This window comes from Eschrichtius robustus, chromosome X (assembly GCF_028021215.1).
Source record: "Eschrichtius robustus isolate mEscRob2 chromosome X, mEscRob2.pri, whole genome shotgun sequence".
Taxonomy (NCBI): domain Eukaryota; kingdom Metazoa; phylum Chordata; class Mammalia; order Artiodactyla; family Eschrichtiidae; genus Eschrichtius; species Eschrichtius robustus.
This window is the reverse complement of record NC_090845.1, coordinates 99223470-99246588: the sequence shown is the minus strand read 5'-3', so window position 1 is coordinate 99246588 and position 23119 is coordinate 99223470. Positions and strand designations below refer to the sequence as shown.

The following is a 23119-nucleotide window of genomic DNA, read 5'->3' as shown; positions in this document are numbered from 1 at the left end:
CAATTTCCATTTGGTCCACCACCCTACCCTCATTGGTCAACCAAAGAGAGATATGCTCTAAAATTTAAAATTAAAAAACCAAAAAAAAAAAAAAAACAGACCTAAATAACCCTCACCCAAGTCTCAAAATCTACTTACCTTGAGGCAGATCACTGCCACGTGGATCACAGGAATAAGGTGGAGGTAGTGATGGTAAGTTTGAAGCCTCTCTCACCTCAAGAGGAGGAGGAGGTGGTGGTGGAGGAGGTGGAGGTGGTAGAGAGGCAGCAGCAGCAGGAATAGGAGCAGCCAGGTATGGACAGGATGCTGAAGCAATCACTAAAAAAGAAACAAAACAAAGTAGCAATGTACAGCTGTAACATCTTATAAGCAGTAGCTCATCCTCTATTTCTTTTGTGTTCCCAATACAGTCAAGCAACTCTGAGTCTTATGGTTTGACTTAAAAACAAAAACTTAGAAGGTAAATTGCACATATTCTTTTAGACATGCCAGTTGAAAAGTAGGAGTTCATTACAGGTTATTTTGAGTTAAGGAAATTACTTGACATTAAAAGGAAAAAAACTGGGAACTACAGAGGCTTGACTACCAAGATTTTGAACATCAGCTAACATGTACATAAATAAATACGACTAAAGCAAAATTTTTACTTAGCTTAATACAAAGTTTAAGGATGTTTTCAGCCATCTGCCAAATCACAAGATGTAGAAGCTAATAAGAGAGACTAAATTGCACAGATTACAGATTTAAGCAATCCTTGAAGGTTTCTACTTGGTAGCATCAGAGGAATATAGAGAGCTCTAAATCCTAACAGTTCCATTTCTAAGGACCTACAGAATCTAAAACAGACAGGCTAGATGAACTATCTTATCCCTTTAACTTTCTATAACTGTTACTATAGTTTAAAAACCACAGTCACTTAGGAGTTCCACAGTTTTTGACATAAGAAATTCAAATATAATTATGTTTAAATATCAATACATTCCTCTATGATGATAAAGGCAGCAATGTGGTTCCAACCTACTGAAAATAAATTATCTCCACATATACATACTATGTTAGATAAATTTGTTAAATTTTTTGATACAACCCTTCAAGTTTAATTGAACATTTTAGCTGACTTAGAAATTCCAGTACTAAATTTTATCACTGTGTTGCCTGCATTATAATTTTACCCCTGAGAAGTATAGACAGTTTGGGCTCATTGTTCAATAAAGGTTTTAATTTGGAGTTTAGAACACTTCGTTTAGTACAAGAACAGTCCACACAAGCTGAATTTGTTATTCTGGTAATTTAGCAAGATGAATTTAAGGCCAAGTATTAGAAGTAATCCCCATTGCTTTCATTCACCAACAAAAATACTAACAACACATTTATTTATACCCTTTATACAACTACAGGCTAATAGTAATAGGAAATCTAAATCTTAGGGTGATTTAAAACTTGATAACCAACTCTTTTGGGGTGATGAAACTGTTCTCTTGATTGTGGTGGTAGTTACACAATGCTATCTATGCATTGTTAAAACTCACAGAACAGGGCACCAAAAAATAAATTTTACTGTATCTAAATTAAACAGTAAATTTTAAAAATTTGCTCAAATAACTTTCAAGTTTTGGAGTTTTGTCATGCATGTAGAAATCGCCACTTTTACAGTTTTAGAAGAGGATTTAATTTTTAGAACATCTCCAAATGCTCTAAAGATTCATGGATTTGTTTTCTATAAAATAATGGCTTCAACAAAGCCACACTCTTATTCCTTTTAAACTAGCACTCAAATCACACCATTTTTTTCAAAAACAACTGGAGTAAGTTCAATTAGCTAAAAATAGTAGAATGTGATTATGATTACAAGGTAAAAACCAACTACTAGACATAGAGGTAGCTAAGTAAGTTCTCCTGGGCCTGAAAGAATCAAGGACTGAAGAAATTTGGAGGTTACTTTGAACTTTTTTTTTTTTTGATCGATAACTTAAATTACATTAAAATTAAGAATTTCTCTTCATCAAAAGGTACCACAGGAAAAATGAAAATATCAACGAAGTGAGAGAAAACATTTACAATACATATAACTGGTAACATATTAGTATCTAGGACAAACCTCCGGTTTCATTTGGCATGATTAACATATTGGGCGCAATAATTCTTTGTTGTGGAGGCTGTTTTAGCATCATCCCTGGCCTCAACTTATTAGATGCCAGTAGCTCTCCCCTGCCAAGTTGTAGGACCATTGAAAATGTCTGCAGACATTGTCAAATGTTTCCTAAGGGGCAAATTCTCCTCCAGCTGAGAATCACAGATCTAAACTAAGTGAAAAATGAAATAAGTCAGACAAAGACAGATACCCTACATCAGGGGTCCCCAACCGGTCGCGGCCTGTTAGGAACCGGGCTACAGCAGGAGGTGCGCGGCAGGCGAGCGAGCGAAGCTTCGTCTGCTGCTCCCCATCGCTCGCGTTACTGCCTGAAGCACCCCCCACCCTCACCCCCGTCTGTGGAAAAACTGTCTTCCATGAAACTGGTCCCCGGTGCCAAAAAGGTTGGGGACCAATGCTCTACATTATCACTTTTATGTGGAATCTAAAAAATAAAACACATGACTATAAAAAAACAGAAACAGATTCAGATATAGAGAACAAACTAGTGGTTGGTTACCAGTGGGGAGAGTGAAGAGGAGCAAAAAAGGAGTAGGGGATTAAGAGATACAAACTACTATGTATAAAATAAGCAACAAGGATATATTGTACAGCACAGGGAAATATAGCCATTATTTAGTAATTGAACTCAACTTTCTTTTAAAATGCATATTATAATACGTTCCATAAGAAAAAGCTTTTAAAACTTCCAGTTGCTCTAGAGATGCATGAGCATCTAATTTGCAGACTTAACAGGGCTCTATAGGCTTACCAGGTATAGTTCAAGGGATGGACCCAGAACAATGGAATCAAACTTTTCTAAAAGTGAATGGAAACCAACGAAATTCATTCAAAAAGCTTATTTCCTTGTCCATGCAGCTGCAGTCTGCTTCAGGACATTTCAGAAGAGAACATAAATATACATAGTAAGACTCAGCTTCTCTAGAGACCAAAGGGCAGGGCTAGTACTAAAGTGCAGTGAGGTGCAAAAGGGCCACCAAATTAAATCAAAAAAAAAAATTCATGATGAATAAAATACCAAAATTCTAAAAGACAGGATTCAAGCTTGCAGTTGTATGACCCCAAGAGTGCCTGCCTCACTCACCTCACCCTAAGCCTGGCCCACAGTTCCTATCTTTTAAAAAAACTTTGATACTTTGTTTATCATGGATTCTTTTTTTGCATTAGTTTTGTTTTTTTTAATAGTGCATTAAAGTATTATTTATCTTGATCACTGTGGGTTTGTTTTTTTCTTTTGACACTCCCTTAAATTTTTTTGTACCCAGAGCAAGTAAGTCACTAGTTCTGGCCCTGGCAAAAGACTTGGAAACAGTTACCAAAAAACTCAGTTAACAGGATTTAATGCCTATGAAGACAATCATAATAAAAGCAATCATGGCATCTAGTTACCTGGCAGACAGGAAGTGACTTAAAGGAGGCTGGGATGGGGCTGCCAGACAGACACATGAATAACAATGAGAAACTTGAGTTTTATCTAGAGGACAGGAACGACAAAGAGCAACTAAAAAGCAGCCATTACCTATTAAGAGTTATAGTTGAGCTCCACAAGTGGCTCAACAAAAAGTAAAAGGAAGGCCATATACATTTTTAGAAGCATCTACAAAAAAACATAAATCTGGCATTTAAAGGGTAAGCTTTCAATGATTCTACATAAATGGGGTATTCCAATGCTTGATTTCACCTGTCACTTGTTTTTTTAAGCTCAGACATCTGCTGGAAGCAGATAGCCAACATGTTCCCCTACAATTAGCACAAAGTAGTAAAACCAGTACCTACATTAACATTTCCAATGAAAAATTTCTGTGGTCATTAATGAACATATATTGCATGTTTTACTCCAGGCACAGTGGCTAAGTACTTAACTTTTACATTATAAATAAAACAGATACAGAAAACAAATCAAACGAATTATTTTCAGGTGGACACTATCAAGGTTAAGAAAGCAAGCTTTGCCAGCCATTTCAGAAAACTTCCATGCACTCCATCACAATCACCACCCTCTTACCCCCACCATAATCAACCATTATCCTGACTTCCACAGTAATCACTTCTTTGTAGTTTTAAGTGTTTTGTCACCCAAATGTGCATCCCTAGACAGTTTCTTAAAAACTGTATCTTGAACCTCTTTTAATCTATAGGTCCTTTCTCCATCCCTGTCATTTCCTTTCAATTTGTCTTTTGAAGACCCCTTGACCTGTTGAGTTTCCCAGTCTGGATTTTGCTGATTATATACTCATGGTGCATTTCAATATGTTCTTGTATTTCCTGCAAATAGGCAGCTAGATCCAGAAGACTAGATCAGACTCAGGATTGATTCCTTTGGCAGTCTATAGGTAATGTCTCACTATCTTTGCAATCTTAGCAGCTATCGCTGTTTAATATGCATCCGTTCAGTAACGACTGCAAAATGATTACATTCTGCCACTTCTTTTTCACTGATTAGAATACTAATATATAGAAATATTTCCCCTCATCTACTATTTGGTTACCCCGTAGAATAGTTCATATAAGAAAGGCAGGATAAATATTTGGTTCTTTCAATTTACTGTCCCGTTTTCAAGAACGTAAACTGGTTTCCTAACATCCTCTTAAGAGAACCAATTCTTTTTTCAGTTATGTATTCTTTTCAGATTTTTTTCCATTATATGTTATTATTAGATATTGATTACAGTTCCCTGTGCTATACAGTAAATCCTTGTTTTTTAATCTATTTTATGTATAGTTGTTTATATATACATGTATAGTTGTTAATCCCAAGAGAACCAATTTTTAAAATATCATCAGGAACTTTTAAATATATTTGACTTGTTCCAATCTATTGCAATTATCATTGTTGAAGCTCAAACTGTTCCATCTTTGGCCAGTGGGAACTTCTTCAAGATGGCTCCTGAGTCCTTTTGACATGACCCCCAGTACTCGTCGATAGCTTCCTTGCTATCTAGGATGACAAGATGATCCAGGCTAATCTTGAACATTTCCTGCCCAGACCTGGAACCAGAAATTTCTCCATAAAGCTGTTTGTTTCTGTTTAAGTGAGAAGCAGCATTTCAATGTCACAAACTGAGTGCTAAAGATACTCATTGTTTCTAGGCCTTTTCAGTGGACAGAGCTAGGAAATACACAAATTTAAAGATAAAATACCTCAAGTTCATATTGATACTTCCAATTCAAATGTGATACCATAAAAGTTTCTCCTTAGCCTCTTTTAGTACATGTTCATTACCTTTCTTCCATACTAAGATCCCGGTTTGCAAGGACACAGCAGGCTAAAACTGGAATATCCCATACTCATTTGTTTTAGCCGACATTATAGTCTCTGAATAACAATCTAAGTATCTAGATAAAAGAACCTGATGTGTTTATTGAAAGCATTAAAAAATGCTTGGCACATGGTCTCTCAATTCTCCCATTTTTAAAAATAGCTATACTGTACCTATATTGTTCAAATATAAGGCTTTACATAGTATATTATCAACTTCTCAGCCCTCATTTTGTGTTAAGTATATATTTAATACTTATAATCAGGTCTTAAGCTGATGTCTTTTATTGTTTTGGTGGTCTATAAGTCAAAATCATTCTCCAATACACTCTGTCCCTCCAATACAACTTTCTGTGATGGCAGAAATATTCTTTATCTGTGCTGTCCAATACAGTAGCCACTAGCCACGTGTGGCTTTGAGCACCTGGCATGTGGTTAGTGTGACCGAGCAACTTTAGACTTACTTTACTTAATTGTAATTTAAAGTGTCTTACGTGGCTAGCAATTACCTTACTTGACAGCGTTATCTTTAGTAGATTCTTCAAGAAGGGCTCATGCAAATAATATTCTCTGAACTCTTATACATTACCCTTTAAGCCTGAAAATGTTTGGCTGGATATAAAATCTTTGGTTCACATATCCTTTCATTATCTTAAATGTTACTCCATTTTCTTGTAGCATGAAGCATTGCTGTCAAAGTTTGATGATTATCATTTTATTTCCTTTATACTCTATAGGCTCTTTTTCTTTAAAGTCCAGTTGTTTTACTAGAATATCCTGGTGTTGGTTGCTCTGGCTCAATATTCTGCAGAGCGCTGTTTCAGTATGTAGTTTTAAAGTTTTTTAATTTCAGGAAAATTTCCTGAATTATAGTTTTTAGTATTTATTCTTTTCCCTTACTTTGGTTTTCTTCTTCAGGAACTTCTATCAGTGTTGGATATCCTTTGCCTAACTTCAATATGTCACTTTTGAATCTTTCTCTTCGTTTTTTTCATTTTAGATTTCCCCCCTTTCTTACATCTTTCTCTTAAAGCATTATCTGTTGTACATACTTGGTCATGTTCTTTATAGTTTTGTCTTCATTACCAAAATGACTTTCTTCCATTTCTAATGCTTTCCTGAGTTCTGTCACCTCATCTGAGTTTTTCTAATCCTGATTTGTTATTTTTTAACATTTTGTGTTATTAATGTCTTTACCTCATTTTGAAATAGTTGTTGGTTTAGTTTAAGTTCTGTTTAGTGTGCACATTCTAACATGCTTCTACTGTCTAACAGGGATATTATTCTGTTCTCCTCTTAAAACACCTTTGTATGCAACCTTAGTGCTTTTCTTTCATTTTTTTTTAACATCTTTATTGGAGTATAATTGCTTTACAATGGTGTGTTAGTTTCTGCTTTACAACAAAGTGAATCAGCTATACATATACGTTCATTTTTATGTGAAATTATTTTTCATGAACTCTAGAATGAGATGGAATACAAGAAAGCTTTTCTAACTTCTTAGGGATCTCTATTGTTTTTGTAGTGTTTAAAAACATGACTGCTTTCTAGGATTCCTTGGCTCTGTTCTCTCAGCTTTAGTCTGGACCTACTCTTTCCCTATCCTCATCAATTTTGATTCCACTCCCAGCAGTTTCCCCCGCAGTGAGGAATATTATCCTAAAAGGTAGCCCTGCCAGGTCAGTTTTCAGAGTTCTTAGGGGCGAAACTGTTCCAAGCCCTTTAGTCCCTTTACCATGTACCCAAAGCACTCACCTAGTATTGGAGAGGTCAAATCCCTTCCCAGTCTTAGCTGTTCCTTCCAAATTGGCTGCCCCACTGTCCAGTGAATTCTTATTAGCTCTTTTGGGGTTCTTCTGTTCTCAGGTCCATCAGACAACATCCCCGATGCTTCCGTCTTATTGCTCCCACATTGACCCTGACAGCATGCAGGTCTTGTGACTGATGGTTTGTCCCTACCTGCTTAAATTTTGGGGTTCATGGGGAGACCCTGTCACCTAGTTTTGTTGTTAAACATTGTCCCATGGGTTTTGGTTTTGCTATTTCCATTTTTTTTAAACTTATTTACTTATTTATTTATTTTTGGCTGTGTTGGGTCTTCGTTTCTGTGTGAGGACTTTCTCCAGTTGCAGCCAGCGGGGGCCACTCTTCATCGCGGTGCGCGGGCCTCTCACTATCGCGGCCTCTCTTGTTGCGGAGCACAGGCTCCAGACACGCAGGCTCAGCAGCTGTGGCTCACGGGCCCAGCTGCTCCGCGGCATGTGGGATCTTCCCAGACCAGGGCTCGAACCCGTGTCCCCTGCATTGGCAGGCAGATTCTCAACCACTGCGCCACCAGGGAAACCCCAACTATTTCCATTTTTATTTGGGGACGCAGACTGAAAAGCTATGCTGTTGTTGCCACCACTTTCCCAGAATTCTGCTGAAAATTTTAAATTATATTAAGTCAGTGGAATTTCACAACCACTTCATAAATTGGTACTATCAGTACCTCCAAGCTCACAGGTAAGAAAGGTTCAATAATTTGTCCAAAATTACATAGCTAGTAAGTTGTAAAACCAAGATTCTAACCTGGATCTCTTAAATTCTAGAGCCAAACTTCTCAGGAATTAATTCTGTGAAATGTGAAATACCTTTACCTTAATTTCTGTATAACAGAACTTAACTTGAAGTTCAAGAAACTAGTACAAGTCCTCTAAATTTTCAATGGGGTTAGCAAAACAATAGCTATGAAATCATATCAAAGCCAAATTTTCAAGAAAAAAAATTGAAATTTAATACTGGAGATTAAAGTAATCTTATCTAATCACTAGAATTGTTGTATGGGCGTGTTCATGAATAGAAAAAGAGGCTTCCAAAGTAAGGAACCACTAATAACCTACCTGGCCTGCCTTGTGTAGGCGGAGATACAAATAGAGGCTGTATAGCATTCTGTGAGGAAATTGAAATGGTACTACTAGCTTGATTAGCTGCTGCACAGTTAGGTAAGACTGGGGCTGGAACAATATTTGCACAGGAAGCTGCAACTGCTGCAGAATTTACCATCACCACCTGTAAGTGTGGAAGAAAGTTTAGAACTCCAAGTTTGGTTTCACAAACAATATTAGTTTCTTATCTGATCCTAAACTTCAGGAAATAGTATTCTAATAACTAAAACACCAAGAAGCCAATATTTATGTAAACCTAATATAGGAAGGTTATTTCTTTTCAAAGACCCCAGATGACTTTGAGAGCTTTACTTTTTTATTTTAATATTTTTCTGGAAAGGTAATACATTAATATGATTCAAAAACCAAGTATAAAATTGTATACAATGAAAAGTTTCCTCCAACCCCTGTCCTCCATCTGCCTAGTTCCTCTCTCCACAAACAAGTAACCTCTGGGTTTCCTGAATATTATCCAGAAATTTACAGTGCGTATTTATTTTTACATGCATATATATTTCCCCACACACACTTTAAAAAAAAACAGAAAATGTTCTTTGCTTTTTCTCTTTTTTTTAACTTCATGAGACTGCAATTTGTTTTTCTGATTAGGCCACAGCACCCAATACAGGGCTGTGCACAGAAAGATGTTCAATAAATGGTAACAGATTCTTCTTCATGAACACCCTGTCCTCACCGTAGTCTCCATTTTCTTATTACCCACTGCAATGTGGCTGCTACCCTCTCTGGTTCTCAGAAACTGTATTCAAAGTCACAGTGGTCTCCATGGCAACAAATCATAGTAGACTCTTGTTAGTCCTTATGTTGCTTGACAGCTTGGCAGCAACTGACACTTGACTATTCCTTGAAACATTCTCTTCCTGGGGCTTCCATAATAATACACTCTCCTGCTTTTCCTCCCTCCTTGGGCTATTCCTTCTCTACCCATTTTCTAAATGGTGATGCACAGGCTCTGTTCTAGATGCTCTTCTCAATCTCTTCCTTTTTCCAGGATGACCTTATTTACTCCTACGGTTTCAGCTACCTTTCTGATGCCAGCTTCCCAGTCTATAAGAAAGCTTTACATTTTAAGTTTCAGGAAATGGCAGACTTGACAGGTAATTTACATTAACTCACTCATTATATAAGAGGCTCAGAGCAGACTGAGTAGTCCAATGCCAGCACACAGAACAGTGTCTGGAACACAGGAGATGCTCCATCAATTTGTTAATAAATTTACTAATTATTGTGCCAGGCACCAGGAAGTATAGTAACACTTAACGTAAGAATATAAGCAGCTTCTTTGAAGTATGATGAAGGGCAAAGAGAACAAAAAGAAAAACTTCATTTTCTCCTGTTTAGGCCACTGCAACTGACTGCAAAATAAAACTATAAAGATTACCTTCTGGGGGTAGTTGTATGAGGTAACTGCGTCATGAGGAGACACAGAACATCGTCTTCCGTCCTCAAGAGACTTTATTGAATACAGAAGTACAAATAAGGGGAAATCAAGAAATTAAACAATACATCAATAAAAGATCTGCTTTGTTTCAACATCTCCTAAAGATAAGTGAAAGTGATCTGTCCTAAAAGTCTTCAGATTTGGAGGTGACTACTATGATAATGCACCAAACGGTATCACTCTAGTGCCTGACTTAGGTGACTGTTCTATTTCCTACCTACAGAAATCCTGATCATATCCAACTCTAGTCCCAATGTAGATACTAAAATGTAATGGAGAATTGTAATTTAAACACCTTCTCAGTGTCCTCTCTTGCCTTAAAAACCTCAAAATCAGTAGGGCCGGCCGGCAACAGTGTTGCTAAAAGAAAGCATTCCATCTAAAGGAACAGCTTGGGACAAGGGTGGATAACTGGTTGGTCAGCTGCATCCTACCTAAGCAGGATGTAGCATAATCCAAACACCATTTCCCTTTGGCTCAAGACCTTGTCTTTGTGAAAGTAACAATGATTTTAAAAGGCTCAGAATTATGCATGACACACCGTCATGACAGAAAAATAAACTAGCAGCAGAAGCTGGTAATAAGGACACAGAGGAAATCAGGGGAAGTATCACAGGAAACAAGAGGAACCACATTGGGACAAAGACAAGCCCAACTTAACATGGACCTAAGAGTGCATGTTTCGAAAGTCTGTGTTCAAGTACAGCCCAAGTACCGGCCAAAAAGCAAACTTCAGCCCTGGCTCAGAAGGCCCAGTGTGAATTCTAAACAATTCTAGACAAGGATTTAGGTGAGAGTTGGGCGTGGAATTAAGAAGAAAAAATGTTCATGGTTTCTTAGAAGGTTCTGTGCCTGGAAATCTTTAAGTCCTGCATTGGTCTTCTCCCCTCAGAATGCTGTGAAAAAATTACTTAGAAAAATTACTTAGAAACTTGGTGACTGGGGAGTGAGAGTGGAGCACGTCATGAAGAGACTGAAACCTACTGGGGATGTATGATAAAGTAAGTTCAGAAAAAGGAACACGTGACAAGTGAAATTAAAGGGACAGAAAGAAAGTGTCTACTCTTGTCATCCCTGAAGGCGAGATTTTTACTTGCTTTTTCAACTTGGGTGGCTATTTCAAGAAATGGTGTAAAAAGCATGTGATATGAGAATAGTAATGACAGAGTGAGAGGAAAAACTATTTCTCTAGCAGGGGCAAAGGAAGGGAAGGAGAAATAATGGGAAGAGAATTATATATCACAGTTTTCATCACCTTCCTAAGATGTATTGCCTAAACAGTAAAAACAAAAATTCAGTACATGAAGCTATCAAAGTTAAGATTAATCAGAGAATAGAGGGTAGTCATTCAACTTCCTCACAAATATTCCAGCTCTCCTCCTAGGTACATGGGTAGGTTGCTCTTCCTGGCCTCATCTAATTAGGTATGGGCACGTGACTTGTTTGGACAATGAAATATGAGAAATATTGAGAGCCAGTGTTCAATTTCCCTATCTTCAGCTCTGCCAAGGTTGACTGTGAAAGTACACGTCCATCAGCCTGGGTTCCTGAGTGACTCTGATGAACAAAGGCCTGCTACCAACCTGCACTGGACCTCTAACATTAGCGAGAACAACTGTGTTAAGCCGCTGAGATTTTGGTGGACTGTTGCTGCAGTGTAACCTAGCTTGACCAAAACAGTAATTGGTAACTAAAATTAGGGTGCTGCTGTTAACAAAAACCTAACTTGAGAAGGAGATTATGAATTTGTAGCTCTTAAGGGAAGAGGTTTGGAAAACAGAATGTTAGTTTTGTGTTTTGATTACTGCTGGCAGAGTTTAGCAAGGTATTTTAAGACAGATGTGTACATAAAAGTAGTTTGTAGGCAGGAATGAAAGGGAATAGAGTCCTTGAATACTAGGACTTGTAGGGTTTGGAGAGGCAACTGCTTCAACTCAAAACTCTAAAAGATAAAATTGATAAATGCTTTGAACAACAAAGAGAAGTTAAAACTCGGCCTTGAAGGAAGACTCAAATCATTGTTAAAATATGATTGCACTAAAGTATCTCAAAGCAAGAGTACCATTAAGGATATAACACCCAATGAATCCTTGCACTTGGACAAAATGGCTCATGGAAAAGTATTCAAAGGTATGGCTCTTTCATCAATGCCTGATAAGCTGAAGGTATTTGCAATCAAGTAGAGAGACAGGGATAAGAGTGCAAAGAATTATAGCAAATCTAAGTAGTATATTTATAAAAAAGAATTGTCAGTATGGCTATTGGCACATAAAACTAACAGGAATCAGAGAAGCTGCACAATAAAATTACTCACATAGCCAAAGAAACCATGAGCAGAACTGAAACTATCCAACTGAGATAAAACCACCCTTGGGCCCTCAATTTTCTATGAGTAAGAAGCAGGCTGAGAAAGCTGCTCAGCTGCCAAGATGGATTATTCTCCAATGCCTACTTCAAATATGGCCAAGGAAGGAAGGGCCTTGGAGTAATCAAGAGCCCCAGAAAACAATGAACCAGGGAGCCTCTCCGGGGAACAGTCCCCATGCCTAGGTTGGGGGCCCTCAAAATGTCTGTCCAGCATGATGTCAGAATTGCTATGGGCCAGTAACCGTTTCTCCCATTTTCCCTGCATCTGAATGGGAAGTTCTACTGCAATTTTTCAGTCCCTGCTCTACCACTGGAAATTGGGTATGTAGGGGGTATATAACTTTGTGTATTTGGTTTAGGCCTCCAGATCAAGAGGAACCACATCTGGACCCAATACAGAGTACTACACATTTCCCAGAAACCTTGGGCTCTGAGTTTAATCACACTGAAGGGGATTTTGGGGTTGCCTCTCTTGAGGTGGAAGGAAGTATTTTGCCTGTGGGAGTTTCCACCGAATGTTGTAATCCCTAGTGCTGTTAAAATATTTCCAACTTTTTGACTTCTAGGCACAGAGAAGTTAGAGTCTTCAAGAGAAACATGCTCTGGCCGATGAAAAAGAAATGGAAAAGAAAGTGATATGTGTCATCTCCAGGTAGAAGCTGTAAGAGCCAGGGCACCATTCACTACCTTTTGTTTCCTGCCTTAGCAATCATGGATGGAGCTTCCATCAGCCTAAGTCCCTAAGCAGAGCCCTCCTGCAGACCTCCACTACACATGTAGCATAACCAAGAAGTAAACTTTTGTTATATTAAGTACCTGAGATTTATGGCCCATTCTTACTGTTAGAAAGATCATGATAAAATCCTCTAAAAAAATCGCCAATGTTCAAATTTCCTCTTGTATCAACACATATTAAGAACATCTCTAGGGTAATTTCTAGAAAGGGGTGTGATCTTGGATGAGTTACTTAATTTCTGGGTCTCAATTTCTTCATCTACAAAATGGGAATGATACCCTAATACCTCATAGGATTGTTCTGATTTAAATACATTTATATGTATAGCACTCACAACAGTGTTCTAGTACACAGGAGCTATATGTGTTTGTCATTATTATTAAATACCTACCAAGTTTGCTGTAGATTCAGTTGTGCTATAAACACCTGAAGTTTCATAGCCTTGTTCTAGAGGATATAGCCAAAGTAAAAATAATGAGCATTATTTTATAGTTTGAAATTTTATAAATAATGAATATCAGATTTTACCTAGATCTCACTGACCTGAAGGATAAATATATTCTTCATGATATCCTCCTAGAAAAAAAAGACAGAAAAAGTGTGTTTATGTAGGACTTCTTGCTCAGCAGAGCCAGATGGCCAGCACTTGCTTTTTCTCAAGTTTTATGGATATATGTTCAAAACTAAAATGTATACATCCTTGAAACAAGTGATTGAGCTTTCATACTACTCAACAGATATTAAAGCCAGAGACTGGCTGTAAACAGTACAAATTTCTCCTTTGAAAATTCCCTTAGTTCTTAGAGTTCAGACAGACGTGAAAAACCCACTTGTGTCCAATTCTGGCGGTAGAGTATGGTGATTAACTTCACTGGCTCTGGAGTTAGGACTGTCTAGATTTGAATCCTAATTAACTATATCACTTTAGGCACGTTATTTAATCTTTGTGTCTTAATTTCTTCACTGTAAAACAGGGTTAACAGTACCTAGCTCATAGTGGGGTGAAAAGAACACAGCATGATGCTTGGCATATAGTAAATGGTGATTATAAAGTAATCTGAGTATAATAACCAATAGTTTGCTTAGGTGAATGTTAAAGGAATATGGCATGCTTCATCTGCTTTTCAGCCTGATTCAGGTAAATAATACATTTAGAATCAGTTTGTTCTCAGGAGATGGCTTACAGGACTGAAGTACTTTGCTCTAAGACTGCTACACCATTGAAATTCAGAGAAAGTCAATCTTCAATTGGACAGTTTTCCAGCAAATAACACCCCAAAGGTCAAAACTGTATTGATTCTTAAACATGTCACTTATCCAACACACATGCAGGTAACCCCTCCAGACAACAGGATCTAAGGTGAGAACGAATATTTGGTTACTCTGAATATGCCACTATAGGTGAACAGTACATCTGAAGATACCCACTGTGCTAAAAGGAAAAGCAAAAGGGTCATCCTGAGTAAAAGAGCAGAGTATGCATACTCAGGCACATGCATGCACACTAAATTATTAGAAATATCTATTTTCTCCAACATAAGTAGCAGAAAGAAGAATATCACAAGAAAATACGTTGACCAGTAAGTCAAATCATTCAGACTGCCTCACACCTCCTTAATCCACCCAATTCCTCCAGAATTGTTTCAGTAGGCATATTTCATTTTACAGAAAAATGGTAAAAAATAAGCACACTCAATGATGAGAGGCACTCTAACAACTATAAAGGTCATGTATACATGCTTTGGAGTCAGATAAACCCAAATTCAAAATTGATCTCTGCCAGTCACAAAGGACCGCATATTGCATGATTCCTTTTATATGAAATGTCCAGAATAGGCAAAATCCATTAAGACAGAAAGCAGATTGATGGTTGCCTACCACTAGGGGCAGGCGGAGGGGATGCTGGGGGAATAATGAGGAATGATGGCTAATGGGTACAGGGTTTCTTTTTCTAAAATTGATTGTGGTGATGTATGCAACTTTGTGACTATACTAAAAACCACTGAATTGCACTTTAAACATTGAATTGTACACGTGAGGTTAATTGTATAGTATGTAAATTATATCTAAATAAAGCTGTTATAAAAAGGATTAAATCTCTGCCACTTACCAAAGGTATGACTTTGGCCATGTCATTTACCCTTTGAACCTCAATTTCCTCATATAAAAAATAAAGAAGGGCTTCCCTGGTGGGAAGAATTGGTTAAGAATCCACCTGCCAACGCAGGGGCCAGGGGTTCAAGCCCTGGTCCGGGAAGATCCCACATGCCGCGGAGCAACTAAGCCCATGCGCCACAACTACTGAGCCTGCACTCTAGAGCCCGCGCGCCATAACTACTGAAGCAAGCCCGCGCACCTAGGGCCCATGCTCCACAACAAGAGAAGCCACCGCAATGAGAAGCCCATGCACTGTAACGAAGAGAAGCCCCAGCTCACCGCAACTAGAGAAAGCCCGCGCGCAGCAACAAAGACCCAATGCAGCCAAAAATAAATAAAAATAAAATAAATTTATTTAAAAAATTTTAATAAAAAAATAATAAATAAAATGAAGATACCACATTCCTCAGAGCGATAAAGTATTATATTAAATTGTAAATATAATTGCTTAGTACAGTACATGGCCATTAGAACTCAATGAATAGTAATGTTTATAGATCAAGTAGATTTCTTTGGGCAACGAAATTATTTCATAGCAGTCTCATAAAAAATAAGAGTCACATGAAAAGCCTAAAAGAGTTATACAAATGGTGAGGACAACATGAATAGTTCCTCACTAATAAAGAATAGATATTTTCCATACTGAAATCTCACCAAATCAAAACTCACTGAAGACCTATGCAGAGAGCTGAAAGTTTTAACAATGTAGCGGCCTACAGAAATAGAAGTCTGTCTTTCTGAAAAATACCAAGACATCTTCAAAAACCTAGCAAGCTCTGATACAAGAACTGATAACTCTTTCAAAATGAGTTGCCAGAACAGAGTGAGAGCCCCCCCCCCCCAAACCAAAACTTTAGCCCTGTTGTGCTAATACCACAAGAATCATCTTTTAAAAAAATATTTAACTGGAACTGACTCACCATTGTCACTCTGGCCATCACCTTCCTCTGAATTCAAAGTCTGTCTGCCTGAGCTATGTCCTCGACTTGCAACATGGTATCTCGAAGCAGCAGGAACCATTGTAGAGGGCCCTCCATGATTCTGTACCAAAGAGATACACACATACACATGCAGTTCTCCCTATATAGTCAGAGAAAAAGCTATAAATATTTTAAATTTACTTTAGAATCAAAAATATGTGAGGAAATAACGATCAAGAAAACAGAAAATTTTAACCCATACTTATATAGGCAAGATTATTTGTCCACCTCTACTCTTCCTCTATAAGAGCAGCTTAAAAAAAACATTCTCTCCAATTTTTAAAAGCTCTAAGATGAAAACTCATGTTTTCCAGGAGGGGCTTTATTTGGTCATTTGTAAAACAGCTAAAATGTATCCATATTACCTTCACTTAAAAAAGTACAATAAAAAAGTAAATAGCTTTTTGAGTAAAATTTTGACCTACTTACAGGTAAAGTTGGATAAGCAGTCTCATCCCCTTCTTCAACTTCATAATAAGTAATGGTTTCTTCCAAGCCCCTGGGCATCTGTCCATTCTCTGGAACAAAGCTAAACTGGCACTCCTTATTCATACAATGCATCTGGCGGTGACTACGTCTAAAGGAACTTAAGTAGTTTGTAGAATGAGAAGGGGAAAAAAAGATAAAATATGGTAGTAACTTGTTTCTAATTTCTAAATAACAGTTCAAACATCTCCATGTTGACACTTTAAAAAAAATTTAGTCCATATATTTACTGCACAGCAACAAAGTCAGACTCACTCATTTTCTCTAACTTTCAACACTTAAAATTCACTTACCGAGATCTATAGGAGAAGTTATCATAGCTCTGGCAGCACCTTTTACCCGGGCCAGGGTAAAAACCAACTTTAGGGCCTGCCATGTTGTGCCTGTTTATAAAGCGAGGTGAATCCCTAAGAATAAAGGGGGAAAAAAACCAGAACTCTTTATTTACTAGTGCTTGAGTAGTCAGTCTTCGTAGTTAAATTAACATATCCTTCTAAAAATGACCAAATAGAAAGAGCTTTGCTTTCCTCACTACTGACATTAGGCCTATTCATTTTTTTAAAATTGCAGTATAGTTGCTTTACAATGTTGTGTTAATTTCTGCTGTACAGCAAAGTGATTCAGTTATACATATACATATATTCTTTTTTTATATTCTTTCCCAGTATGGTTTGGCCTATTCATTATTGACACAGTGCCATATACATGGCACTCAGCTTGATGGCATTCTATCTTCTAGGATTTCTTCAACTGCTCCATCATATTTTCCTAGACTATGAGAATGCAAATCTTCAATAAATTTGACAAGAATTTAAGTATACATCAGTTCCATCCTCTATGCTCCCTTCAGGCAGAGATTATAAAAGAAGTCTAAACTATTAAGATATTTCTAAATTCTACTGTAATTCTGCCCAGGAATTATTTCCAATGTCTAAACAGAGATGTACATTATCTTCAAAGTCAGTTAAGACCTACCTGGTCATCCCATATCCCTGACCTTGTCCCGGAGATGAATGTTGAGGATGAAAATGTTCATTAGACATAACACCGTCAGCTGTCTGTGAGTAGTGCATTGGAGAGTCATGCTCACAATGCATACTGTGCTGAAGCCTGGGTGGGAGGAAGGGGTCTCCCCTGCTGTAAGCCATAGTCATATAAACCTCTTTCTCTCTAATTTTCTTGAACATCTTCCTCCGTTGCTTCATGTCCATCTCTGACATAGCTTTCAAGCAAACAAAGAAGTAATAAGCTTCAAAACCAAAGCAAAAGGTCCAGTGTCTCCCACAAATGTCTAAGACTCTCAGATGTTTTACTTAGGAAAACCATATGAATACAGGGAAGGAACTTCTGTATTTTCAAAGGATGTACTAGGTCTTTCATTTGGAAGGGCAAAACCAGCAAGTAACTTCTGTATCAATGGACATCTCGGCACTACCTTTAGTATAGGCAACTTTGGTCATCAAAACATAGAGTCAGTCATCCAGTCATCTATGTTACTGTTATCCAAAAAATTATGTCTATTAATAGACATATTAATATGGTTGCTTCCAGCTTCTCTGGCTGCTTCCATGAGGTGTTTTCCTAGTTCTTTGAGAAATCTTTTCCCTTCAAATTTTAGAATTTAAAATCCACTCCACCTTAAGCTTAAACAAAGTCACCTAAACAGTAGTTCTCAGCCAGGGACAATCTTGCCCCTCCCCTTCTTGAGGCACATTTGGCAGTGTCTGGAGACATTTTTGGTCGTCATAACTTGGGGAAGGATGCTGCTGGCGTCTAGTAGATAGAGACCAGGGATGCTGCTAAGCACCCTACAATGCACAGGACAGCTCCCTACAATGAAGTATTAGCCATCCTAAAAAGTCAGTAGTGCTGAAGTTGAGAAACTCTAACCCAGAATAAGACTTAACGTTCCAGCTTTTTTTTTTTTTTTTTAAAGTGCAATGTAGGTAAATACAAGAGGAAAATAATAAAACCTTCAGCATACAAACCCATTTCTGGGACACAGTCCCAGGAAATTTTCTGGTAATCTCTTCCTTTCCTACTGGGTGTAACATTCCAGGCAGGAACAGGTGTCACTTGGGTAACTGGTTTTAAGTTAGCCAGTGGAACAACATGCCTTAAAGGTAAAGATACCACCATTAAGCCATTGCAACACAGACTTAATTCTCATTTGATACATATACCCGATCCCTCCTGCTTCATTTTCAAGTGTTTTCTACTTAAACCTGTTAACACTAGCTTCCTCATTGAGGTTTTCTTTTTATGTTAGAAAACCTAAGAGCAGTTTGTACAATTTCACAGCTGTCTGTAGCACATATCATGCTCAGGAGGAAAGACTGTGGTAGACTAATTTACAAATATTTGTTGCCTCTCCTTGAAGAAGGACTATATTTTCTCACCCCATTGACTTCAGGCTTAGTTATGTAACCTATTTTGGCCAGTAAAATTTGAGCAGATGCTTTAAAAACCAGCACACGGTTTGTCATGTTTTCATTTTTTCCCTGCCTGTGATCATGGTAGCATACGTCTGGATAGAGCCGTTGTCAACCTGGGTCCCCTTTGCTGACCTACTATGAACATGCTAAATGAGCAAGAAAATGAACTTTAAGTTGCCAAGAGTCTTTGGTTGTTAGGGCAGCATAACCTACTTTAATGGTTCTCAAAATGGACCAACAGCATTAGCATCACCTGGAAACTTGTTAGAAGTTCAAATTCTTGGGCCCCACCACAAACGTACTAAATCAAACTTTGGGGATGGAGCTCATCAATCTGTATTTTAACAAGCTCTCCAGGTAATTCTGGGGTATGTTAAAGTTTGAGAACAGATGGACTAGCCTATCTTGATATTGGCAGAGGCTCAGTTAGCAAACTAGCTTTCCAGTTAGTATAGTTTTATATCAGAATTCTGTTGTACTTAGTATTTCTAATAAGTTGGCTGTTACCCAGGATTTTGAAACTTATGCACAGATATACTGAAATTTCACACTTCACCATATGCTTTTACAACTCACGATAAGTCATCTTAGGCCAGTACCAGATATAACTCTGGTTCTCTTACTAGCATCCTGGTAATTCTCAATATTACAAAAAGGCATCAAAAGCCAAAGATTTTAGTAATTCAACAAATTATTATATTCTTACTTTTCTGCCAATTCTTCAATGAAGACTGTTACAGAATTTCTTTCATTTCCAACTTCCTGAATATGAGCATTATAATATCTTCCACCTGATTCCAAGTGAACCTGAAAGAGGGGAAGAGACAGTAAGAACAAATCTAGTCTCAAGTCAGATCTGGCTTTTGCCAAACAAAAACACTACTTCTCCTCCCAAATGGAGTTCAGCATCTACTTATTAAAGCAGTTGATAATCAACACTGCCAGTTCAGTTCAATGGAGGCAGCACATGCTGAAACAGCGTTACATCTAATCACAAGTTTGTAATTAAAATTTAACCAAACATTAAAAAAATTCCTAGCATTTTGTAAATTAGTTTTGTTGAACTCATATTAATGACTAAAACCACAATCTCAGAAAAACAAATTACTGATTCTTTAAAGAAGGAACTAACCTGACATTTGTCTCCCACATAGTACTGTCTCCCAGAACACTCCATACAATCAGATTTTTGAAGTTCTATGAAAAGAAAATGAAGATTCAAGCTCAACCGAACTGGTTCCTTTGCTGTTTTACATCATTTCATTTTCTAATTTACTTTTACCACAGTGTTTTTGACAATGCTACCACTATAAGCTAAAATCTGGAGGGAAAATGTCCTAAAGGGTCATTCCATCACTCTTGATGGGTTATTTCTGTGGTCAATTTAAGGAGACCTGCCAGAATAGTTCTGTGCTATAAAACACAAATAGGTGGAAATTGGGAGGTTGTAATCTTAGAGTTGGTCATATACCAACAAGGTACAGTTTGAAAGTAACACACTTCAATTTTTTTAAAAAAGGAAAAAAAACCCCACTGTGTAGCTTCTTCAAAGCAATACAGTTTACCCTTGAACAATATGGGTTTGAACTGCATGTATCCACTCATATGCGGATTTTTTTCAATAGTATTACAAGTACCGAGGTTGTTGAATCCGAGGATGTAGAACTGAGGATACAGAGGAACTGGGAATACTGAGGGCCGACTACAAATTATATCTGGATTTTCAACTGCTTAGGAGGTCAGCAGCCCTAACCCCCGCATTGTTCAAGGATCAACTGTGTTTTTATTGTGTTCCACAAGGTATTAACCTCAGGATATTAACACAATTTGTGTTCCACAGGTATTAACCTCATTCTAGATTATTAACTATACCTAGGTTCACCACCGAGGTTCAAGGAGTTGAATATGAAACATTAAAGGCTACCTTGATGGCAGAACTTTAAGACCTACTTTGATCAACTTAGTTACCTTATAAGGGGAGAGAAACAATTACTTATTTCAAGGGTTGGCAAACTTTCTCTGTAAAGAGCCATATAGTAAATATTTTAAAGTTTGTGGGCCATACAGACTCTTGCAATTATTCAAGTCTGTCATAAAACTTTATGGACACTTAAAATTGAATTTCATATAGTTTTCATGTATCACAATACACTGTTCTTTTAATTTTTCCCTGCCACTTAAAAATATAAAAACCATTCTTAGCTCACAGACCATACAAAAACAGGTGGCAGATTGGATTTGATTCACAGGTCATAGTTTGCGAACACCTGACCTATTCATCTATCAGTGAGGGCAGTCTTAACACATTAAACTTAAGATGAACTTATTTCCACTTACAAGTTTCTGGTACTCTTAAAGTTATCTAAAGACACACAGTCTTTGCACAGTTGAAGTCCCTGATGAACATCAGACTCTCAAAGATCCCTCCCCAGTTCTAAACCTATTTGTTTCCTCCTTTGGATGTAAATCATGTATTGAGTAGGCTAAAAAGTACCATATAAACATATAAAAGTGTTTTTTTTTAATAACAGTGGTTTGAAAACACCTCTTATTAAAAAAATTTGCAAAATTATTCTCCTAGATCTGTCAGGATTCAAAAATATCCTGTTGATGTTTCATTACCTCTTTTGCTGTCCAGCCAAACATCAAATTCTACATTACGATAGATTGCTGGATCCAGGGCTTTGAGCACCTTATAAGGGAAGAGCATCTTTGGTGGATTTTCTGGAGACTAAAACAAAAATAATCATGCTACAAACTCACCATCCTTAAGTCTTCCTTCTATGAAGAAGGAAGAAATAAGGTTCTTTTCTTCCTTTTTTAAAACTATGTACATATAGGCCTTTCCTTCTTTATTAAAAGAAATACGACTTCCCTGGTGGCGCAGTGGTTAAGAATCCACCTGCCAATGCAGAGGACATGGGTTCGAGCCCTGGTCCGGGAAGATCCCACATGCATCGGAGCAGCTAAGCCCATGTGCCACAACTACTGAAGCCTGCACACCTGGAGCCCGTGCTCCGCAACAAGAGAAGCCCCAGCAATGAGAAGACTGCACACCGCAACAAAGAGTAGCCCCGCTCACCACAACTAGAGAAAGCCCGCGCACAGCAATGAAGACCCAACACAGCCTAAATAAATAAGTAAATCTTCATTAAAAAAAAAAAAATAAAAGCCGCAATAAATTTTACTGTGTTTTTTTAAAATCAGGAGTCTAAATAAGCAATATGCAGAAATCTAAAAGGTTATAGATGGCAGAAGGGAAATATTGTCTAAAGCAGCCAATAACTCAGGAGATACATATATCAATGCAACACAGACCAGAATTAAAGATTCAGTCAGGGCTATTCAACAAGTCTCATCTTGACATGCATACAGAGGTGCAAGTGTTTCTGTACCCTAGACACCTAGGCAAATCTGAAAAGGTTACTTCATTTTGGTCAAAATCTGCTACAATTTCCAAAAGAATTATCTTTTTCTTCCGCTTTCCTAGAATTTCATGGTATTCCATACTGTTTCCAAATTACCAGCACTTGGGGACATACACAGAGATTGTTCTAGTAGTATCTGCCCTATTTAGCTAGTCTCAAACTGAAGGTCTGCTTGATTTTAGACCTATACAGGTGGTAAAATTCCTCCTGTTTCTCCAACTAGGATTACTACCTATTTTCTGAGTAAAATAGGAATAAACCTTACTCTCTTTAATGACAAAAAGAAACCTCAGCATCAGAAGATTGATTACAAACTAAATATCTATTGGGTTTCTAATATTACTTTAACTTGAAAACAGCAGCTTCTGAAATTTCTCAAGTGTTCAGAGTTAGCTTTGAAAAAAATTTACAATTCCATAGGAACAAAAATTCAGAGAACATTAAGCACACATTTTACATTTCAGATCAAGACTTACACGAAGGCCCCCACCCCATATAACTAAAATGGACCATCTGACCTTAACTAGTTTTAAGTTATGATACTGCAAGCCAAGATTATGAAAATTCTTTGCCCTAGAAGATCTCAAACCTTTGCTTCTTCTGTTCCTTGATTGTACCCCTCTGGTATATTTTCAACATTGCAGCGGGCACCGCACTCTTCAGTCCTAATTGAAAAGATTTAGAACAAAGAGCTTTATATAAATGCAGTAGCTAAGTCTTAAGTCTAATGACT

General features: G+C 37.5%; 1 protein-coding gene across 1 annotated transcript in view; it reads right to left on the bottom strand.

Moving 5' to 3' along the window:
* The window catches only part of ALG13 (ALG13 UDP-N-acetylglucosaminyltransferase subunit), a 68852-nt gene that overhangs the window by 9593 nt on the left and 36140 nt on the right, over positions 1 to 23119 (bottom strand). The window contains 14 exon segments of the mRNA XM_068532579.1: positions 139 to 318; positions 8294 to 8462; positions 9738 to 9809; positions 13292 to 13347; positions 13444 to 13476; positions 15978 to 16098; positions 16467 to 16623; positions 16817 to 16930; positions 17499 to 17745; positions 18512 to 18639; positions 19665 to 19765; positions 20091 to 20155; positions 21581 to 21689; positions 22976 to 23051. Coding sequence (XP_068388680.1) covers positions 139 to 318; positions 8294 to 8462; positions 9738 to 9809; positions 13292 to 13347; positions 13444 to 13476; positions 15978 to 16098; positions 16467 to 16623; positions 16817 to 16930; positions 17499 to 17745; positions 18512 to 18639; positions 19665 to 19765; positions 20091 to 20155; positions 21581 to 21689; positions 22976 to 23051 — 1628 coding nt within the window.